The sequence below is a fragment of the Aulonocara sp. 'chitande type north' Nkhata Bay genome, linkage group LG23 (genome assembly GCF_057382095.1).
Source record: "Aulonocara sp. 'chitande type north' Nkhata Bay isolate Kocher_YH1m ecotype deep benthic linkage group LG23, A_spYH_male_GT1.1, whole genome shotgun sequence".
NCBI lineage: Eukaryota > Metazoa > Chordata > Actinopteri > Cichliformes > Cichlidae > Aulonocara > Aulonocara sp. 'chitande type north' Nkhata Bay.
In genome coordinates this window covers 28989323-29009941 of record NC_141365.1, presented here as the reverse complement: position 1 = coordinate 29009941, position 20619 = coordinate 28989323, and the positions used below count along the sequence as shown (strand labels likewise).

Genomic DNA, 20619 nt, shown 5'->3' with positions numbered 1-20619 from the left:
GACAAATGATGTTAAATATGAAGCTGCCAGGCAGAATGAACTGATTTTACTAAAATTACTCTGACAATCAGCAAAGCTTATGTGATGATGTTCAAACAAGTTTTGCAGTCATAAGGAGGATCTTAAATCCAAGACTGAATTAACCCTAATTACCCGTTCCCATGGTAAAAATCCTGTGAACACAAACATCCTTCTATTCTCCAGTCTTGTTGGTACCTGTTGTACTGATTTGCTTCTCCATTAAGTTAATTACTCACATGAAACCTCATGTATTATAAAGTTGCCTTGGAAAAATCCTGCTAAGGCTAAAATGCAAGCAGTTAAATGAACTTACAGTGAACTCATCATTTGCAGCTCTTAGAAAGGTGAGAAAAGAGAAGCAAAAACTGTACAAAGTGTTGAGCAAAACAAAGCAACGACTGCAGTTTGAGGGGAGAAAAAACTAAGAAAGAGGAAGTTTCTCTGAGTGCAGAGGCAGGATTGCCAAATATAGGCTGTTATTTTTATTCACTAAGCAAAATGCAGAAGAGAAAAGCCAGGAATCAGGCTTCTCAAAAGAAGCAGTGCAGAGTGAAGAAGTGTGCAGAGGCCCCTGTTTTATGGTAAAAAGTCCATTTTAACATCACTAAAGGTTTTATTTGTTCATCATGTCACAGTTTTTTCTCCAGTCAGAGTGAAACTTGAAGCTTCATTGAGGTCCAAGTTTATCTTTGTGATTCATCCTCAGCCTGTGATGTGTGTTTGTTTGCCCTGAGCTGCGACTTCAGGCATGCTTCCTTATCAGATTTGCAGCTTTATGGAAACGTACTGGTATAACTAAAGCTTACGCAAAATGTTATGTCTTTATTTTTAACACCTATGGTTACTAGTTATGGCTTTATAATGCTTCCGAATCAGAGCAGAGGCACTGACTGCCTGCAAGAAAAAAGCCCAGGGAGCGTTACGTTTATTCTACCTTTGTCACACGCCCTGGTGTGACTCACGCCTGGGCGTGATAGTGGGATTTGTGCACTTCTTTCAATGGTGGATTTTCTCAGTGAGCTTGGAGCGTTACTGTCACCATGAAAAGGTACTGTAAAATCTTATTTTCTCTCTTTAAAATGCATTTAGGTCAGAACAAGTGAAGTGCAGCATCTCCTGACCCTGTTGGAGACAGTACAGCCAAAAAACTCGACACAAATTCTTTGCTTCGATGCTTCGTTTAACACACGGCTCTGTAGCGCGCCGTTGCCTACATTTGCGACTAAAAACACTCTGGAGCCAGAGTCTTCATCCACTTCCGCTTGCTTTACACAAATCTGCAGTAAGCCTCCAGAAGTTCTACTAAAATATGTAGAAAAAGAACTGGAAAGAACTACAAAAAATAGATTTCAAAAGACATGTGCATAAAATTAAAGGGTTTAGTTGTTATTGTTGTTGTTAGAGATTTTAAATATTGCAATTTTATAATGGAAATGAGCAGTTGATATTGAAAGACCTGTGTTTTTTTTCCCCTTTTGTTTATTTAATATTGCTCATTAATAAGACAAAACTCATTCTTATCTGATTACTCAATTAATCGATGGAATAATCGATAGCTGCAGCCCTCGACATTAGTACAAGAATTATAAGTAAAAAGCATTTAAAAACATCACATGTATAAGCAGCCTGTCACAAACGTTAATCCAAATTACTTTTTACAGCATAAACAGTTTGTAACACAAACTTTCGATTTGTATAAATCGTACATATCATAAATGCGACAATACTAAGGCTACGTTCACACTGCAGGCGAAAGCGCATCAAATCCGATTTTTTTGACCCTATGCGACCCATATCCGATCATGCTATGACAGTGTGAACGGCGCAAATCCGATATTTTCAAATCCGATCTGGGTCACTTTCGTATGTGGTACTGAATCCGATACATATCCGATGTTTTAGAAAGCGACTGCTGTTTGAACGGTCAAGTCGCATTAAATCCGCCTTTTACGTCACCGACACAAGACTGAAGCCAATTATCAGCGCCAGAGAAGACATCGCGAACGCTTCCTTGCCATCCAGTGTAGATGTCAGTGAAACTGTTGGGAAGACAACGTAAACATTTTATTTGTACTGTATAATCTGCAGATTCTGACAGAAATCTGCAGCTATCCTTTGAAGCACCGCTCCTCTCTTAAACAGCAATAAGGATCATTATTAGGTTATTTACATTATTATGTAAATAACAAAATAACTTAAAGCAAAAATTGGGAAACGTAAAGTCCGAAGTCTTTATATTAACGGCCATCAGTCAAACAATACTGTTTGTTCTTGGTCTAAACAGAGCGCGTTGTGTGTGGCATCTTCTTTTGCGCATGCGGGCCGCTTTGAGCGTTCACACTAGAGCGCGTTTGCTGTCGCATTTTATTTGTAGTGTGAACGAGGAGACAAAAAAAATCGGATTTGATCAAAAAATCGGAATTGAGCATTAAGACCTGCAGTGTGAACGTAGCCTAAGGTAATTGTTAACGAGCTTGTGTTCACTTTGATGTACCTCAGTCAAGACAAGGTGCCCCACAAGACAAAGTATCCTTAATACAAACTCTTCAGGCTTAATTTCACATTTAGTTGTAATTAGTTTTGGGGAGTAATAATAAAGTAAAACACATTTTTTCTACTCAGTATTTCTAATATAGATACACTTTGGTGTAGTATAAATAGTCATGAGGAAGTAGTAAGTATTGTAAAACTTATGGACACTTTGAGTGGCCAGTAACACTATATAAGTGTGAATATATTAAGAGCTTAACACCGAGCAAGAAAATAATCTAACAATAAATTAGAATCCATTTATTGTGAGCTAACTAAGATTAAACTAACTAAAATTAAAATAGAGATCAGAAGAGGGGGTGGGGGTCATCATTCATAAAAAGTAATCTGTGCTGCCATTTCAGTGAGTGTGGAAAACATATGTGCAAGTCCAATATATGCAGGGTCTTAATAATAAAATAATAATAAACAACAAACTCCATGTTCTGTTTCTCCTTTACAGACATTACAGAAAATACTGATGATTTGATGGATAAGAATTTAAAAGGTATTTGCTTCTTTTGAGGAAATATAATTAATATTGGAAGCTCTGACAACACTTTGAAAATATGTGTTGAATTTAACAATATCCTTGACGTGTTCTAGAAAGCAATCTTTAGTCTCAGATGTTTTGTAAGTTGGGTGTATTTTGTATAAAGATATGAGCTCCACCATGGATCTTGTAGAAGGGAAAAATGATGGGATCCTTCCCTCTAAAAACACTACACCAGGGGAACTTTGTGGGCCCACTGAAGCTCAGAGGTAAGTTACTTGTGTTTCTGACACTTACACACTCCCTGGCCACATCCTTAGGTACACCTGTTAAACTGCTTATTAACTTGTATCTTATTAACCAATCACATGGCAGCAACTCAATGTATTTAGGCATATAGACACAGTGAAGACGATCTGCTGCAGTGCCTGATGTGCAGATGCCGGTCAGCCCTTTTCAACCAGTACTGACGTATTAAGAGGCTGTCAGTTATCTGTATCCCCGAAAACTTGATCCTGCTGAATAATTTGCCAGCACTATTGTCAGTGAGCTGTGAATGACTGAGAATGAGTAAATTAAATCCATAGTAAAAAAGAAATTTAAACTGGGTCAAGTTGAACTACAAACACCACCAAGTGTGGTTCAATTTCTTATTCTTAAAACCCCAAAATTACTTTCCAAAATATACAGAATGCTTTCTAAAACGGATGAATCAATATCACTTCCTATTGCAAAATGGGAAGCGGATTTATCAGTTAACTTAGACCAAAACTTCTGGTCTCAGATTTGCTTAAAAACCTTTCATTTAATTAGAAATCCCAGTCTTCAATTAATTCACTACAAAATACTACATAGAGTACACTATACAGGTCATCGGATGTTCAAGATGGGCTTTACGTGTCATGATCCTGGGCCATATTGGCCCAGCATTCTTAGTTTTCTTGTATTTTGTTCCTTATGCCGTGGTTCCTAGGTTCTGTTAAAGATGTTCCTTATTTGGTTACCTCCTGTGTGCCCCTGTGTATCTGTGAGCCCTCGTCTCTCCTTGTGTTTTATTCCATGTTTTCCCCAGCCCGTTATGTCTGTGTTCTCCCTGTGCTCTCTCTCCTCCTGTCTGAACCTCTGTGTACTTCCTTTTTTACGTTGTCCGTCTCCCATCAGTGTTGCGTTCACTCCTGCCGTGTCTTGTTATGATTATCAGTGTCACCTGTGTTCCCCGTGTGCTCCCACTTCCCTCGTTAACTCTCTGTGTATTTATGTCTGCGTCTCCCTCAGTTCTGTGTCGCGTTCTCCCTCGTGACTTTGTGCCCCTCCGTGTGTTTTCTTGTAAGTCCGTTCCTTAGTACTTCCCAGTTTAGTTTCATGTTATTTTGTATCGCTGTTGTCTTTTGTCATCTTTTGTCAGCAATAAAGCTGCATTTTGAGTTCAGTCCTGTTTTCCCGTGAGTTTGCGTTTGGGTCCTATTTCCTGCCTGCCACACAGCCAGTTCATGACATTACGTCTGCCAACAACTGCTCACACTGCCAAACCAATTCACCGGACAATTATATCCACGCTCTTTGGTTCTGTCCACCAGTTCAGAAGTTTTCTCGCGAGATATGTGAAGACTTATCGAAGTCCGTTTAGTGTGTTTGTTGGGCAGCTTAGATAATGTCACTTCAGAAAAGAATATCGCCCAAATGGTTTTCACTGCCCTATGCATAGCCAAGAAAACAGTCCTCATGAACTGAAAAAATATAAAAAATAATCTTAATTATAACCAATATAGAAATTACCTATTAGATTACATTAGTCTTGATACAGCCTCTGCCACCACATCAGATCAATTGCTCTGGGCTCCTTTGATCAGCTCCATCACCTAGTGGGGGTGGGGGGTCATAGTTTGGTCCCACCTTTGCTGTTGTGATTGGTGTGGGGGTAGGGACAGGCTTGGGGCGTTGGGGGATTCCCCAGGAGCATCTTCCTTGGGGGGCTCAACCCGGGGTAACGGTCATGTCCTATTAGGGGCTCTGTTGGCTCTTAGGTGACGGTTTCCTTGTGGCTGCGTGCAGCGGGGCTAGGGGAGGGTCTGTGCTGATGGACGTGGGTTACTGACCTGGTAGCCTGGCTGCCCCTGGGTGGATCCGGGACGGGCGTGGGGTTCTGGGGGTGCTCCGTCTCTGGGCTGGGGCCCTGGCTGGGCCTCGGGGGCTTGGGTCCTGGTTGGTGTGTTGCCGGGGTTGTGGGCGGGTGGGTGTATGGAGGCCCAGCCCTGGAGCGGGGTGCCGCCAGTGCATCGAGCCACCTGGGGGACTCTTAAACAGGTGGGGGAGGCTGTTACATCTTGCAGGAGGTCTCCTCTCTTCAGGAACTCACTCTGCAGGAGGGGGAGATACAGGAGAGGTAGAGGAAGACCTCAGCCTGGGCGTCGATTGTCTTGTGTAGTCTGGAAGATGAGTGGATGACAGGGTGGGTGCAGTTTTCTCTGTGGTGGGGTCGGGTGGGCTGTCCCGGGCTCTGTGGGGCCAGGCGGCGCTGCCGAACTGGGCCCCGGTCCGGATGGGCCTGGGCCCCCTTTCCATGGCGAGTTGCAGAGTGTGTGGGTGCCTACTGGGGTCAGCGGGGGAGCTGGCCCCAGGGAGGGGTCACTTGCCCCTCCCTTCCTTCCCTCCCCATCTCCAGCTGCCTCCCTCTTCCCACTCCACCACAATCACCCACACATGCAGGGCCTTGGGGTAGGGGTGTGTCACCAGGGTGCAGGGGATGCATCCCCCCCTCTGTCCCCCTCTGACTGCCTGTGCCTCAATTTTATCTCACAACATAGACATTCACATTACTCACACTCTCATAACACATACATATAGTATCTTGGGGGTGGGCAAGCTACACGGAATCCAAAAGACCATCAGGGTGTACAACCTCACCCCTGGTGTCGTTGCCCACCTCTCAATTTTAAATACATGTAGACATTGAGAGCTATCAGGAGGGGCTATGCGCTTACCTGCTGCTCTCTGGCAGGTAGCTCCATGCCCTCCTGGGTTTTAAATGCATCTTAGAACACACATGCATCAACACTACATATGAGCGGGTGGAGGGAGGTTTGGAGTCTTCACACACCCCCGTTCTCTGCAGCCTGCTAGGAGGAGTTGGCCGTCCGATTGGGGTCTGGAATGTGGGGCCTCCCTGCTGCTGCCGAGTCGGGACAGTCTGCTTCTCTCCACCCCAGGGAAAAGGGTAACACTACCTGGGTCTGGGTGCAGTTTCCCCCTCCATGGGCAAGGGTACCTAGACCTGGGGTATAGAATACACTTGGGGAGTGTGATTGTGTGTACAGTGTCTCTTTATGTCTGTTTCCACTTTGGGTAAGTGCTGAGTATTTGCATATGAGAGCATGAGGGTGGGAATGGATGTTTGTATCTGTGTGTGCCTGTATGTCTGTGTCCATATGTGCTTACGATATATATTCCCATAGATCATCATGATGTTGTTTATTATGTTGCTCTCTTTTTTTTTCTGCTTGTTTTCTTTTTTTTCTTTCTCAACAGGTGATCCAGGTGATTGATATATGTATTTTTTGTCTGCTTATTTTGTTGGTTTTTGTTTTTTGCCCTTTATCCCCATCCCTCTTCCCCGCTGTTTTTCTTTCCCTCTTTCTTTCTCCCCTTTCTTTTCCCCAGTCAAATCTGTCCCGTATTTAGCAAGTGAAAATAAAATAAAATAAACAATAAAAGGTGAATCAAATAGACCATTACAGCAAGGCTGGGATGGTCCATTTGGTAAAGTAAATCTGTTGGGCATCTTTCTTCGCCTTTAGACAATAATTCTGATGGCAAAAGAGCCAAACAGGACAGGCAAGAAAGGGGAAAAAAAGAAAAAGAGAGAATGAGTAAACGCAGCACTGCAGTTGTGTCAGCAACGCGAACAATAGTAGACTCAAGACATAGGAATCTTGCTCAGATATGTCCAGGTTTTCCTACATGACTAGTGAGACTAACAACTCTCTTGTTTTGAAGCCAGGAGCAGCAGCAGACTACATCAACTGCACCAAGCTCTGTTTCGATCAAGACCAATCATTCAAAGGAGTCACCTCTTGCTTTTAATAGACAACAATCTTCTGGAAAAGAGTTAGTCCACTGCAGTATCTGCTACACTTGCATTTATTAAACAGTTTTTTGGCATAACAATAATGCTTTTGTCTGGTGTTTCTCTGCCAGGACTGGGGAGGTGAGGCCTGGTTGTCCTGTATCCAGCTGTGATTCGGTCATGAGTGACCACTCCAAGGAGCCACCTCTTGCTTTTAACAGAAAGCAGACTTCTGGCACAGAGTGAGTTAGCGTGTCACTATATAACCTCAGTTTATTAACATCACATCAAGTCTGTTAAGGAGCAAAGTATGTAAGTAGTAATGATTTTATGTTGCAGTCTAAACTTTTAACACATTTTTTTCATTTCATTATTCTTTATTCATTCTATTATTATCAGGACTGTGACGTTTCCTCTAGACTGCACGTCAAAATGACTTGTGGCAACATACTGAAACCCTAAAACTGTCATAAATCTAATACTGGTACACGTTAAAACACTGTAAATTGTTGGAAAACTGGGCCAATGAGTTAATGAGTTAATTCTCTGGGAAAAATCCCTTGTAGGCTTCCTTAGGAAGAGCAAGAATCACAAAATCTGCCAGACTTAATATGTGGAGCTACCTGCTGTGGTGGCCCCTTATCAATAACAAAACAGTTGAGGTAACTTGCTAGTTACATATGTTTATCATTATTATGGCTGCCATATCATTGGTAGCCATATATACATATATTTTATGTGGCACTTACTGAAAATACATTGAAGATCTTTGCAATCCATAGGATCAGTTCTCTGGCATTTCATTGCGTATTCAATAAAACCCTAAAATGGCAGTGAACCAAGTATTGAGCCTGTGGAACCCCGCAATGTAAACTTTAGTAATGATGGGGGGCTTTTTTGCGACTTTGCATGTTTATTACAAATTTTATTAATTTTTAAAAAAACTACTTTATAACTTATAATTTACACAGTTTTTCTACCAATTTCTGCACTTTATTTATGAATTATTAGATTTATTTTGTGCAACAAGAGAACCATGTTGAGAATGATCTTGAAGTGGCAACATGCTGGAAAACAGTTTTCCAGTAAAATAGATTGTCATTCTTTATCAAAAAGATAATTTTTTTTAGTGTAGTGTGTTTCATTTTTATTCACAGACTGTATCAGGACATCTCAGAGGTTCATAGTGCTTCATGTGTGGAGGACCATCAAACAGACATAGACTCAATATTTAAGGTAAATTTGTCTCAGTGTGCACTTAGCAAAGTCTCAGCAGTTTTTGATTTGTTTGGTTTGGTTTTTTAGTCACAGTATATGTTTCATCTTTTTATATAATTTTTCAGTTGCTTGAGGAGAGTATTTTCACTTTTGTGAAAGACGAGTTGAAGCGAATGCAAAGGCTTTTAAAATCAAAGTGTTCAGATGGAGAAATGGACACCGATATGAATGAGGGCATGAGGAGCAGCAGAGAGGCATTTCAAAACATCGCACTGCACTTCCTGAGAAGAATAAACCACGAGAACCTGGCTGATTCTCTGCAGAGCAGTAAGAACATTTTACAGCTGCATTTTAATGGATGGTATGTGAGGAAGGAAGACAATGAGAAAAAGGAAACAAATATACAGTATAAAGATGCCCTTTAAACTCCACATTGAGCAGTTAATGCAGGTATAACAGATTAACGAGTTTATTATGTACTTGAAGCCCATTCGTCATCACTGACTGATTGTCAGTTTACTGCTAGTGCTTCAAGCTAAATGTTTTGACTGTGGCCATCTTGGTGTTATGAAACCACAGGTAACAATGGGGACAGTGACTATGGCCATAATCCTGTAATTTTTATTTGTTTGTATATTTTTTTAAACTTACACTATTTTGAAAATATAGATTTGACAAAACCAGATCTTATTTTTGGATTTTTTTTTGTACATGGCTAAGATCTCAGTCACACAGGTTTCAAAGCTGAAGACAGTAAAAAGTGCAAAAGTTGCAGAGTTTAGGTCTTTGCATGTTTTTCATTGATTAATTGCAAGTTTGTTCTTTGTTGGAAAGAATACAGGTTCAGCATTGGCTTCATATTTCACACATAGAAGCTACAACAACCTTTTGTAAAAGTATCTGTGGTTTTAGTTTTCAAAATTGTCAGCAACCTAAACTTTAACATTATTTCTAACTTTACTTGTGAGGGATAATTTTATATGTTGTTTTTGTGTGTTTATGCAGAATCCCCTGCAGTATGTCAGCGTAAACTTAAATTTAGTTTAAAAAGGAAATTCCAGTGCTTGTTTGAGGGGACAGCTAAAACGCAAAACCCAACTTTCTTGAATGACATCTACACAGAGCTCTACATAACAGAAGAAGGGACTGGAGAGCTCAGCAATGAACACGAGGTCAGACAGATTGAAACTGCTGTGAGGAAACCGGCCAGACCAGAAAGAACGATCACATGTGAGGACATCTTTAAACCCTCATCAGGTAAAGATCAGGCATGTAGAACAGTGCTGACAAAGGGAGTGGCTGGCATTGGGAAAACAGTCTTGACACAGAAGTTCACTCTGGACTGGGCTGAGGACAAAGCTAACCAGGACATCCAGTTCACATTTCCATTCACCTTCAGAGAGCTGAACCTGCTGAAGGGTACAAATTTCAGTTTGGTGAAACTTTTTCATCATTTCTTTACTGAAGCCAAAGAAGTGGGACTCTGCAGCTTTGAGGAATTACAGGTTGTGTTGATCTTTGATGGCCTGGATGAGTGTCGACTTCCTCTGGACTTCCAAAACAATAAGATCCTGACTGATGCTCGACAGCCCACTTCAGTGGATGTTCTGCTGACAAACCTCATCTGTGGGAACCTGCTTCCTTCTGCTCGGCTATGGATAACCACACGACCTGCAGCAGCCAATCAGATTCCACCTGGATATGTTGACATGGTGACAGAGGTCAGAGGGTTCACTGACCTACAAAAGGAGGAGTACTTCAGAAAGAGATTTGGAGAAGAGGAGCAAGCCAGCAGGATCATCTCTCACATAAAGACTTCGCGAAGCCTGTACATCATGTGCCACATCCCTGTATTCTGCTGGATCACTGCTACAGTTTTGGAGGATGTGCTGAAAACCAGAGCAGGAGGAGAGCTGCCTAAGACCTTGACTGAGATGTACATCTACTTCCTGGTGGTTCAAGCAAAACTGTGGAGCATCAAGTATTGCATTGGAGCTGAGGTGGATCCACACTGGAATCCAGGGAGCAGGGAAATGGTTTTGTCATTGGGAAAACTAGCATATGAGCAGCTGCAGAAAGGTCACCTGATCTTCTATGAATCAGACCTGACAGAATCTGGCATTGATCTCAGAGTGGCCTCGGTGTACTCAGGATTGTTCACACAGATCTTTAAAGAGGAGAGGGGGCTGCACCAGGAGAAAGTGTTTTGCTTTGTCCATCTGAGCGTTCAGGAGTTTCTAGCTGCTCTTTATGTCTTTCTGACTTTGACAAACTTTGGCGTGAATCTGTTTCAGTCTGAAACTTGGTGGTCAAATTTATTCAGGGACAAATCTAAGCTATCACACCTTTTCCAAAGTGCTGTGGACATGGGTGTACAGAGTCCCAATGGACACCTGGACTTGTTTCTCCGCTTCCTTCTGGGTCTTTCCCTGCCAACAAATCTCACACTTCTTGGTGGGTTGGTGACACAGAAAGGAAATATCTCTCTTGGGAAGCAGGAAACAATTGAGTATATAAAGAGTGTGATCAGGAGGAGTTTGTCACCAGAGAGAAGCATTAACCTGTTCCACTGTCTGAATGAGCTGAATGACCATTCTCTGGTTGAGGAGATCCAACAGTATCTGAATTCAGGAACCCTTTCCCCAGATGAACTGTCTCCTGCTCAGTGGTCAGCTCTGGTCTTCATCTTACTGTCATCAGAAGAAGACCTGGACATGTTCGACCTGAAGAAATACTCTGCTTCTGATGAAGGTCTTCTGAGGCTGCTGCCTGTGGTCAAAGCCTCCAACAAATCTCTGTAAGTTTCCTGAAAAATGGGAAACAACTGCTAAAGAACTACTGCATTTAGCTTAATCTGCTGAAAATAAAGTAAGTCAGGAAATTATAATTTACTTAGAAATCAATGCATGTATATGTTTAAAAAATACAAATAGATTAAACAAAGAGAAAGCTAAAAGAGAAAAGCTTAAAAAAGGAAATCATGGGATGTGTAAATACAGAAAGAAAGTAAAACAAAAATATGAAATCATTCAACTTCATTAATAACTATATTTTCACTATTTCTGATGAGTTTAATGACATACTGGCAGTTGATACAATTACAGCTTCAGCAAAATTCCATTATTGATCAATGTTCCTGATTCTTTCTAAGTAGTCTGGTTGTTTTGTTTTGGAGAAATGCTCATTTTAATTACCATGAGATTTTGAGTCTTTGTTCCAGAGTTTCTGTATCTTAAATTTTGCTGTAGTTTTTAGGAACGTTTTTGGGCTATTTAATGCACTAGATCTGCATGCATTATTTTCTAAATGTTCTAGCTGTGATTTAAAAGCTATGAACGATGCATCCTCTATATGAGAAGGAAATTTTTTTATATAATTTACGCAGGATCTGAAATAACACACTGAAAATACAGAGCTGTTTACTTGGGTACTTAAAACCTGAATTTAATACCATAATTACTTTCAGTAGTTTCTTGATGGTGACCACATGAACATGCATTTAATAACTACGTATCTGGCCAACATATAATAATACATTTTGGCAGATATCAGTAGATTTTTTTGTTGTGATTAACATTGCTCCCTTTTGTATGAATAATAAACGTAGGTTGAGTGGCTGTAATCTGACAGAGAGATGCTGTGAAGGTTTGGCCTCAGTTTTTAGCGCTCAGTCTTCCACTCTAAGAGATGTTGATTTGACAAACAACAACCTGCAGGACTCAGGACTGAAGTTGGTGTCTTCTGGACTGAAAAATCCACAGTGTAGCCTAGAAAAGCTAAGGTTTGATCAACACATTTTGGGCAAATTTTCAAAGTCGTTTCTGCTGAAACTGCTAAAAATTGAACAGAAATGGTAAATGTCTAAACAAAACATGTTTATATTCATCTTATTACCAGGTTGAACCAAAACAATCTCACGGAGAAATGCTGTCAAGAGCTGTCATTAGTTCTACAGACTTCTCGTTTGAGAGAATTGGACTTGAGTTACAACAATCTGCAGAGCTCTGGACTGAAACAACTCTCTGCTGGGCTAAAAGGTCCAAACTGTAGACTGGAAACACTCAGGTCGGGATATCCTATTTTACATAGCAATTAATAATCTGTGGTGTGATATTTAAAATAATTCTGTATGTTGTGTTTTGTTTTTAATTTGTGCACTGATTTAAATTCTTCTACAGGCTGATTGGTTGTAATCTGTCAGAGAAAAGTCATGATACGCTGTTTTTCATTCTCACCTCCTCTAATCTGAGAGAGCTGGACCTGAGCAACAACAGCCTGAAGGATTCAGGAGTGATGCTCTTCTCTGAACAGGGAAATCAGCACTGCAGACTGGAAACTCTCCGGTTGGATTATGACTTATGTTAAAGTTTTACATTTGGATCTTAAAGTCATTAGGTTTTTTAAAATTAGTTTTTGGTTACATGCTTATAATAAAATCTGTGGCTAACCTTCAGACTTGTGTTCTACAACAGAATTATAAAGATTTCAAGTGTCCCTGAGAAGGTGTTTGCTAGCAAGTACCTAATTCAGACATTTCCAGTTTTGGGGGATAATTAGCATCATTACTTCATTTACAGAAGCGTATCGATGATGTTCAAGTCACACAACTTGATATTATTCATTTGTAGCCTGAAATTTGTATTTTATTACTTGGAATTTATGTTTCAGAGATCATTAAAAATTGCATATTTTGTTCAACATTACAATCAACATAATCAAATTTATCTTTAAAAACAGATGTAAATTTCCAAAACATGTCCTGCAGAACTTATTTTGCAGAATCATCCAAAAGTAATTTCTTTTTAAAAATAATCTCTTTTAAAAGTAATCTCTTTTTAAAAATCCCATTGGCTTTTTTTTTTATTCAAGAGATGTGATGATAGAGACAGTGTGATGGCAACTTCCATCAAACTCTCTTGGCCTACACAAAACACGTTTCCTACGCCACTGTATCACATCCCATAAATGTTTGGTCTAAAAACATTTTAAGATGTATTTTTTATTTTATCAGATTGAGTCGAACTGGTCTCACAGAGCAATGCTGTCAAGGGTTATCATCAGCTTTATGCACAAAGGTGTCTAGTCTGAGAGTGCTGGACTTGAGTGACAATGACCTGCAGAGCTCAGGAGTAAAACTGCTCTGTGAGGGACTTGGAAGTCCACACTGTCAACTCCAAACTCTAAGGTGAGGTCAGGTTAAGACATATTTGGCTACCTTGATTCTGCAACTGTGACATTAGATGTAATTGCAAATGCTTTGTCCTTTGGTAAAATGTTTCTTATTTATAAGATGCTTATTCATAAATAAAACAGCTAACCTGGTACAGAGAACTTTTTGTTTGTATTTGATTATGGATACTGCAAGTTTCTATAAAATTGACCTTTTTAAAAACATAGTCTACAATGCTCTAAAGTATACACGTTAAAGACCTGTATCTCATTTGTTAGGTTAACTCAAACCAACCTCACAGAGAAATGCTGCAATGACATCTCAACAATTCTTAGCTCCCAGTATTCAAGTCTGAGAGATCTGGACCTCAGTAACAATGATCTGCAGGATTCCGGAGTGACATTTTTGTCTGCAGGACTGCATAGTCCGTACTGCATCCTGAAAACTCTCAGGTCAGATTTCAACTTGTAAACTCTAATACTTTCTATACATAATGTCGGTTTTGGTTATTTGTTACTTTTAATTTGAGCAAAATTTGTGTCAATCTTTTTTTGTAGGTGCACCTAAATGAAAAAGCTATATCAGTGCGATGGATATAGAAAGTTATTTTTATGTCATGGTACACTCTGTTCTACTGTTTATAACAGTTACTGACATTTTAAAGTTTTCTAATCTCTTCTGCCATGCTTTATACCTAAATGGTAGTAGAATGGTTTATACCTTAATCCTACATATTTAAATGTTCCATATATATATATATATATATATATATATATATATATATATATATATATATATATATATATATATATTAGGGGTGCAACGATACACAAAATTCACGGTTCGGTTCGATACTTTGGTGTCACGGTTCGATATTTTTTCGATACAAAAAAATGTTCATGCATTTTTAATTTGTCATTTATTAAAATTATAAATATATATTTTAACTCAAAAGTACAGTTTTTAAATTTAACCCTAACCCTTGTGCGTGTTTTTTATTTTGACAGCGAATGCGCACCTGTGGACCACTTATGTGCAGCCCCGGTTATTTAGCTCATCATATTGCAGCCACAGAAATTCTTTTGTCCATGAAACCATAAAGCTGCACTTTCTTTTTGCCTTATAGTCTGATTTGTCATAACTTCTCCGTTTTGTGGTAAGCTTTTCTTTGGCTGTCACTTCTTCACCCTGACCTGTCTTATTTGGCTCAGCAGAACTGAAATGCTTTTACACGCTCACTCACATAAGCTCAGCGATTCTCTGCGCGATCAACCTCTCACATGTTTAAGCTGCGGGAGATTTCACTTGTCATGTTTGCATAGTAAGCTAACGATTAATAAGACGATGTCAGAGGAATTGGTGCACAAATTATCATCACGCTCTCTATACACAGTTCGCACGATTGCAAAGTGAAAGCAAAAAAACAGGCGCAAATTCAAACGCGACTTCAATATGTCACATATTGACAGTGGCTCACCGATGCCAATGACATAATTACCCAGCTACATTTCTGAAAGAATGCAAAAGCATTGACATATATTTTTCCTACAATAGCCCGACGGGCAGGGAAGAGAGAGATTTTGGTAGCCCGACTGAAAAAAATCGCTAGCTCCAGGACGTCGGGCTAGCGATATTGCAAGCCCTGTATCTGATTGAGGAATCGCTCATCTTTGGAAAAGAGAGTTTATTACAGAGAAATGGCTCTTTCCAAAATAAAAGCTATACTATCCGCTTCTTCTGGGCTATATTCTCAGCAGCATAAGGAGAATCATGTGCTAACAGCTGTCTAAATGACTCGGCTAAAGTTAGTAGCATGCTCGTTGTTTTTGTCTTTGCACTAGGATGATGTCGGCGTAAATGTGCAGTCATATTCGTTGTGTTCCCACTAGTGCTTTCAGGTTAATCTCGTTGAAATGACCTTAACGCCACAACACGGCAAATCTCCGTTAACGAGCTACCGCCGATCGCTCCGTGCATGGGGCTAGACGGCAAACACGTTAACGAGCTAACTGCGCTAACACACTAGTTCACACCAATGTAATTGAGCATTGCATGGCACATCCAACATACTGTTTTACTTTAGTCCATGACTCGCTTACCTTCAGGGTCATACGTCACATGAAAACCAAAATAATTCCAAACGCCAGATCTGAATGAGGTTCAATTTGCCTGTTGCAAGTAGAGCTTAACTTCTGTCTCGCTAGCTTGCCCTGCTCTCTTCCTTCTGACTATGCTGTCTGTGTTGAGCGCTCAGTGGATCTGCGCTCGACAGTGCAGCCTAGGCGGAGTAGTCGAACACAGATTCACTGAGCGCTCAACACAGACAGCATCGTCAGAAGGAAAATTGATAAAATAAATTACAAATGTTGTATTGTTCGATACATATGCGTACCGAACCGAAAGCACTGTATCGAACGGTTCAATATCGATACGAATATCGTTGCACCCCTAATAAATATATATATATATAAATATATATATAAATATATATATATATATATATATATATATATATATATATATATATATATATATATATATATATATATGTATATAAAATCCAAATCGCACATTTACTGAATCTAATCCTTTAGCCTGAGTGGCTGCAGGTTATCAGAAAGAACTTGTGACGTTCTGATGTCAAAGTCTACCAGTCTAAGAGAGCTGGACTTAAGTAAGAACCACCTGTGGGATTCGGGCATCAAGCTTTTGTCTACTGGGCTGACAAGTCCACACTGTAGACTGGAAACTCTGAGGTGAGGTCACATTTTTACACTAACTTAGCCAAACATTTTAATTTTATTTTAGTGCTGTTTATTGTTTTAACATCACTTAATTAATTTTAATTACAGAGTTTCTGACTTAATATAAATATAAATATATAAATATATATATATATATATATATATATATATATATATATATATATATATATATATATATATATACATATACACACATATTTTGTTCATTATGATAATGAAAGTCAAAGGTAAATGGATCACAGAAATTACATGGAGAAACATTCTTAATTTTTCAGGTTGAATCACACAAATCTCACAGAGAAATGTGGTCAATATATCTCACTGGTCCTCAGCTCTGACTCTTGCAGTCTGAGACACCTGGATTTGAGTAACAATGACCTACGAGATTCAGGAGTAAAACTGCTTTCTGCTGGACTGAGGAGCCCACACTGTAGACTACAAACGTTTGGGTATGCATCTGAGGAATATGTGTTGCACCGTAAGGGTCATTGTGAAAAGACTGGACAGGCAGCCAACTGTGACAAGGGGACCCATTTTTTTCCTAGTAGACGATTTGCTGTCAGGATGGTTGCCCCTTCCTAAACCCTGGCTAGCAGTTTCTTCAAGTTAAAAGGATTTTTTTCTTTCCACTGTTGCCAAGTGCTTGTTCATAGGGGATCAACTGGTGGCTGGGGCTTCATCCTAATATTGTAAGGTCTTTACCTTGCAATATAAAAAAAACAACTTGTGGTGACTGTTATTGTGAATTGGCATAATGTAAATAAAACTGAACTAATGTTGTGTTTGCACACACACTCCATCTCCATAAGACAAAGGTTATAAACTACAATGAAAATAACCCTTAAGAGCTACATTTAAAACTGCTGCAGAGTCAATAAAACTAAATAATTAATAAAAACCTAAACCTACACAACAGAAAAAAAAAAGCAAAAAATAAATAAATAAATAAAACATCTTCACTAAACAGTATGCACAAACAGCCACAGTTATGAAAGTGCAAACATTTTCATTTAACTTCTCAGATAGCATAGTGTACAAAGCAAGAGAGGGCTTTTTTTTTTGTCTGAAGTCAGACTAATGAATTCATAGTTGTGGTGGACAGACTGAGTGCAGATTCTTATGAGCACATTTCTGTTTCTTTTGCAAATCTTGAACAAGACCATTTTTAAAACTAGCTGCTGTACCTGAGGAATTACTTTTTTGCTTTGAAAGACACTTGAGAGGTACTTTACACTGTCTCACTTGCAGAGGTGGGACCAAGTCATTGTTTTGCAAGTCTCAAGTAAGTCTCAAGTCTTTATCCTCAAGTCTCAAGTCAAGTCTCAAGTAATGTCAGGCAAGTCAGAGTCGAGTCTCAAGTCACTGGTGTAAAAGTCCGAGTCAAGTCACAAGTCTGAAACTTTGAATTTCAAGTCCTTTCGAGTCTTTAAAAAAAACAAACGAAAAAAGCATGTTGCAGTTATATGCTAAATGTAAATATTAGACCATGTAATTTTAAAATCTGTGTTTTTCTCAACACATACAAAATAGTGAACTTAGAAAATATACACAAATTGTGAAATTGCACCTCTTTAAAATGCAGCTCAATTAAACTTAGCTCCAAGAATAATTTTCACCGACAGTTCTGAGATAAGCTGCATGTTATTCTTGGATGCGGTTGTAGGACCAGCTTTAAAATCGCATGACAAAAATATCATACACATTAAAAAAAACTGTATCACCAACGTAGCCTGGAAAACATTTGCTAGTTAGATGAAGTCAGCTATCTCATCTTAGCATATTTATATGCATATTTATAATCATACGGTTCTTGGAGTGAGTGCATACACTCATGAAGTTTAGTAACTTCCGGTCACTGCAACAAGCCCAGGTACAGTTTACCGACGGATGGGTGCAGGACCTTGAAATGCACCGTGTAGAACGAAAGACCATCGTACCATAAGTTTACCAGTCTCACAAATCGTCTTCATAAATACACATTCGTTAACCGTTTATTAATATAACCTTTGAGCTCAACGGTAATTAATTAGTAGTGGAAATAATTTCTGGTAGCATCACAGAAATGTAGCAGTGACAATAATATTGTATGCTGTAATCGTACTGGGCAATTAGTGATACAAAAAACCTGTTTTATCCTGTGAATAAAAGTATGTGTTTTTGTCAGTGTACCATAATAACAGAAGCGAAACGCAATATTGTGTCAGGACAATTTACTATTTATGCACAATAAATAAAGGAGCATAGCGCGACAATTTCTGTTCAGCGCCAGACTTGCTTGTAACCTATATCACCAATTATGTTATGAAAATGACGTATTAACTACAACAGCAGACTGACCTTTGTGTAAATGCTTGGAGCAGACTAACCTGTGAGCTGGAGTGTTCTAGGACGTTATATTTGATCTTTGAATGGCTGCAATCCAGTTGCCTCTTTGTTACTTCGGAAACATGGCTCGAACAATTTCTCTTCAACGACGTAATCCGATAACAACCGATCTCTTTACCCGTCGGCTTCCCGTGGCTGTCATGCGACCGGCTATTGCAGTTAATAATACAACAGCTTCTTGACATTTTTGTGTTTCTTTTTATCGCTGTTTAACTGATTTTAATTGAAAGCCTGCGTGCGCTAGTACCGCTTGCCACGAGTTCCCAGAATCCTTTGCGGTTCTACCCGTGAATGACGTCACATTTTCAATCTCCATATAATATGCATGTTAAATTTTATATTTGGGGTAAAATATCAAGTCTTTTCAAGTAAACCGGTTCAAGTCCAATTCAAGTCCCAAGTCATTGGTGTAAAAGTCCAAGTCAAGTCACAAGTCTTAGAACATTTTTTCAAGTCAAGTCTAAAGTCATAAAATTAATGACTCGAGTCTGACTCGAGTCCAAGTCATGTGACTCGAGTCCACACCTCTGCTCACTTGCATATGACCATCTGCACCAATTATCATGCAAATTATATATTAGTTTTAGGTGGATGGATCACTTCAGTTTTGCACTCTTGCAGATTGTCAGGCTGTTTGATCACGGCAGATGGCTGTACGTCTTTGGCGTCAGCTCTGAGGTCCAACCCCTCCTATCTGAAAGAACTTGACCTCAGTTATAACCATCCAGATGAGTTGGGAGTAAAGCTACGATCTGTGGGACTGAAGGATCCAAACTGGAGACTGGACTCCCTCAGGTATGATGTACATTGGAGTACAGGAACTGTAGAAATGCTAAAGGACTCCAGTCTGGTCTGACTTTGATTTTCCCCTTCCAGCGAGGACCACAGTGGTCTTCAGAGGCTGAAATCTGGTCTGAGGAAGTGTAAGTATATAAGATGTAACACTATATTTCTGGTTTGATTTAAAACCTTCAGACTTACTGCTGTATTTCACCCTTTCCTCTCTGTGTATTCCTTAGATGCATGTGAACTAACACTGGACCCAAACACAGCCCACAAAAATGTTGTCCTGTTTGAGAATAACAGAAAAGTAAGACTGTCACCAGAGAAGCAGCCATATCCTGAACACCCGGACAGATTCGACTGGTGCTACCAGCTGCTCTGTACAACGGGTCTGACAGGCCGCTGTTACTGGGAGGTGGAGTGGAAAGGAGGTGTTGATATTGGAGCAACTTACAAAAGCGTCAGAAGGAGGGGAGCTCTAGATGGCAGCAGGCTTGGATGGAATGAGAAATCATGGAATTTAGAGTTCAATGATAAAAACATCTACGCCTGGCACAATAATATAAAAACAGTTCTCCTTGCTCCTCTGTCCTCTGCCTCTGAAAGAGTGGGAGTATATTTAGACTGGACTGAAGGCACTCTGGCTTTCTACGCAGTCTTGCCTGATTCACAGATTCACCTGTACACCTTTTTCTGTGGTGCCTTCACTGAACCACTTTACCCTGGGTTTGGGTTCTTATCAATAGACTCTTCTGTGTCACTGTTAGAAATATAATCTATCCAAAAAAGGCTAATTTTTCCTGGTGAAATAGCCATAGGTCTCAGTAATGCAGCAAAAAAAAAAAAAAAAAAAAAAGCAAAATATTTAATAGATGTTAAAAAGAAGAGGCTGTGGTTTTTAAAAATGAGATTTTAAAAAATGCACCTTTTGTCTAAAAAAATAAGTTTTTTTTTTCTATACTTTTAATATTTGAATATCTGACAGATGTTGCTTCTTTTTTGCTAATTAAGTCAAAGTTTGGACATCAAGCTTGGTATGAAAAAAGTAAACAACTATAAGTTCTTGTTTGTTGTTGTTTTGTTGTTGTTGTTTTCACATGTAATTTATTTATTTTATTTAATCCTGAACATTTTGTAGCTTGTGGCGTTTTGGAAAACTGAAAATTATTATTATTATTATTATATTATTAGT

At 39.4% G+C, this 20619-nt stretch overlaps 1 protein-coding gene across 2 annotated transcripts; it reads left to right on the top strand.

The window, feature by feature from the left end:
* The first annotated feature begins 989 nt into the window (after positions 1-989).
* LOC147302040 (NACHT, LRR and PYD domains-containing protein 3-like) lies at positions 990-20493 on the top strand. Of its 2 annotated transcripts, XM_086283932.1 has the most exons (18): positions 990-1069; positions 3014-3058; positions 3210-3312; positions 7037-7147; positions 7238-7348; positions 8264-8342; positions 8450-8651; positions 9330-11121; positions 11932-12105; positions 12222-12389; positions 12503-12667; positions 13336-13509; positions 13773-13946; positions 16089-16250; positions 16535-16708; positions 19266-19439; positions 19521-19567; positions 19664-20493. In XM_086283932.1, exons 2-18 carry the CDS (start codon positions 3040-3042, stop codon positions 20200-20202), a joined length of 4368 nt encoding a protein of 1455 aa, XP_086140058.1. In that variant the 5' UTR covers positions 990-1069; positions 3014-3039; the 3' UTR covers positions 20203-20493. The 2 variants fall into 2 exon arrangements, with proteins under 2 accessions (XP_086140058.1, XP_086140057.1); XM_086283931.1 differs by lacking the exon at positions 990-1069 and having other exon boundaries at positions 1096-3058.
* Positions 20494-20619: the final 126 nt, after the last annotated feature.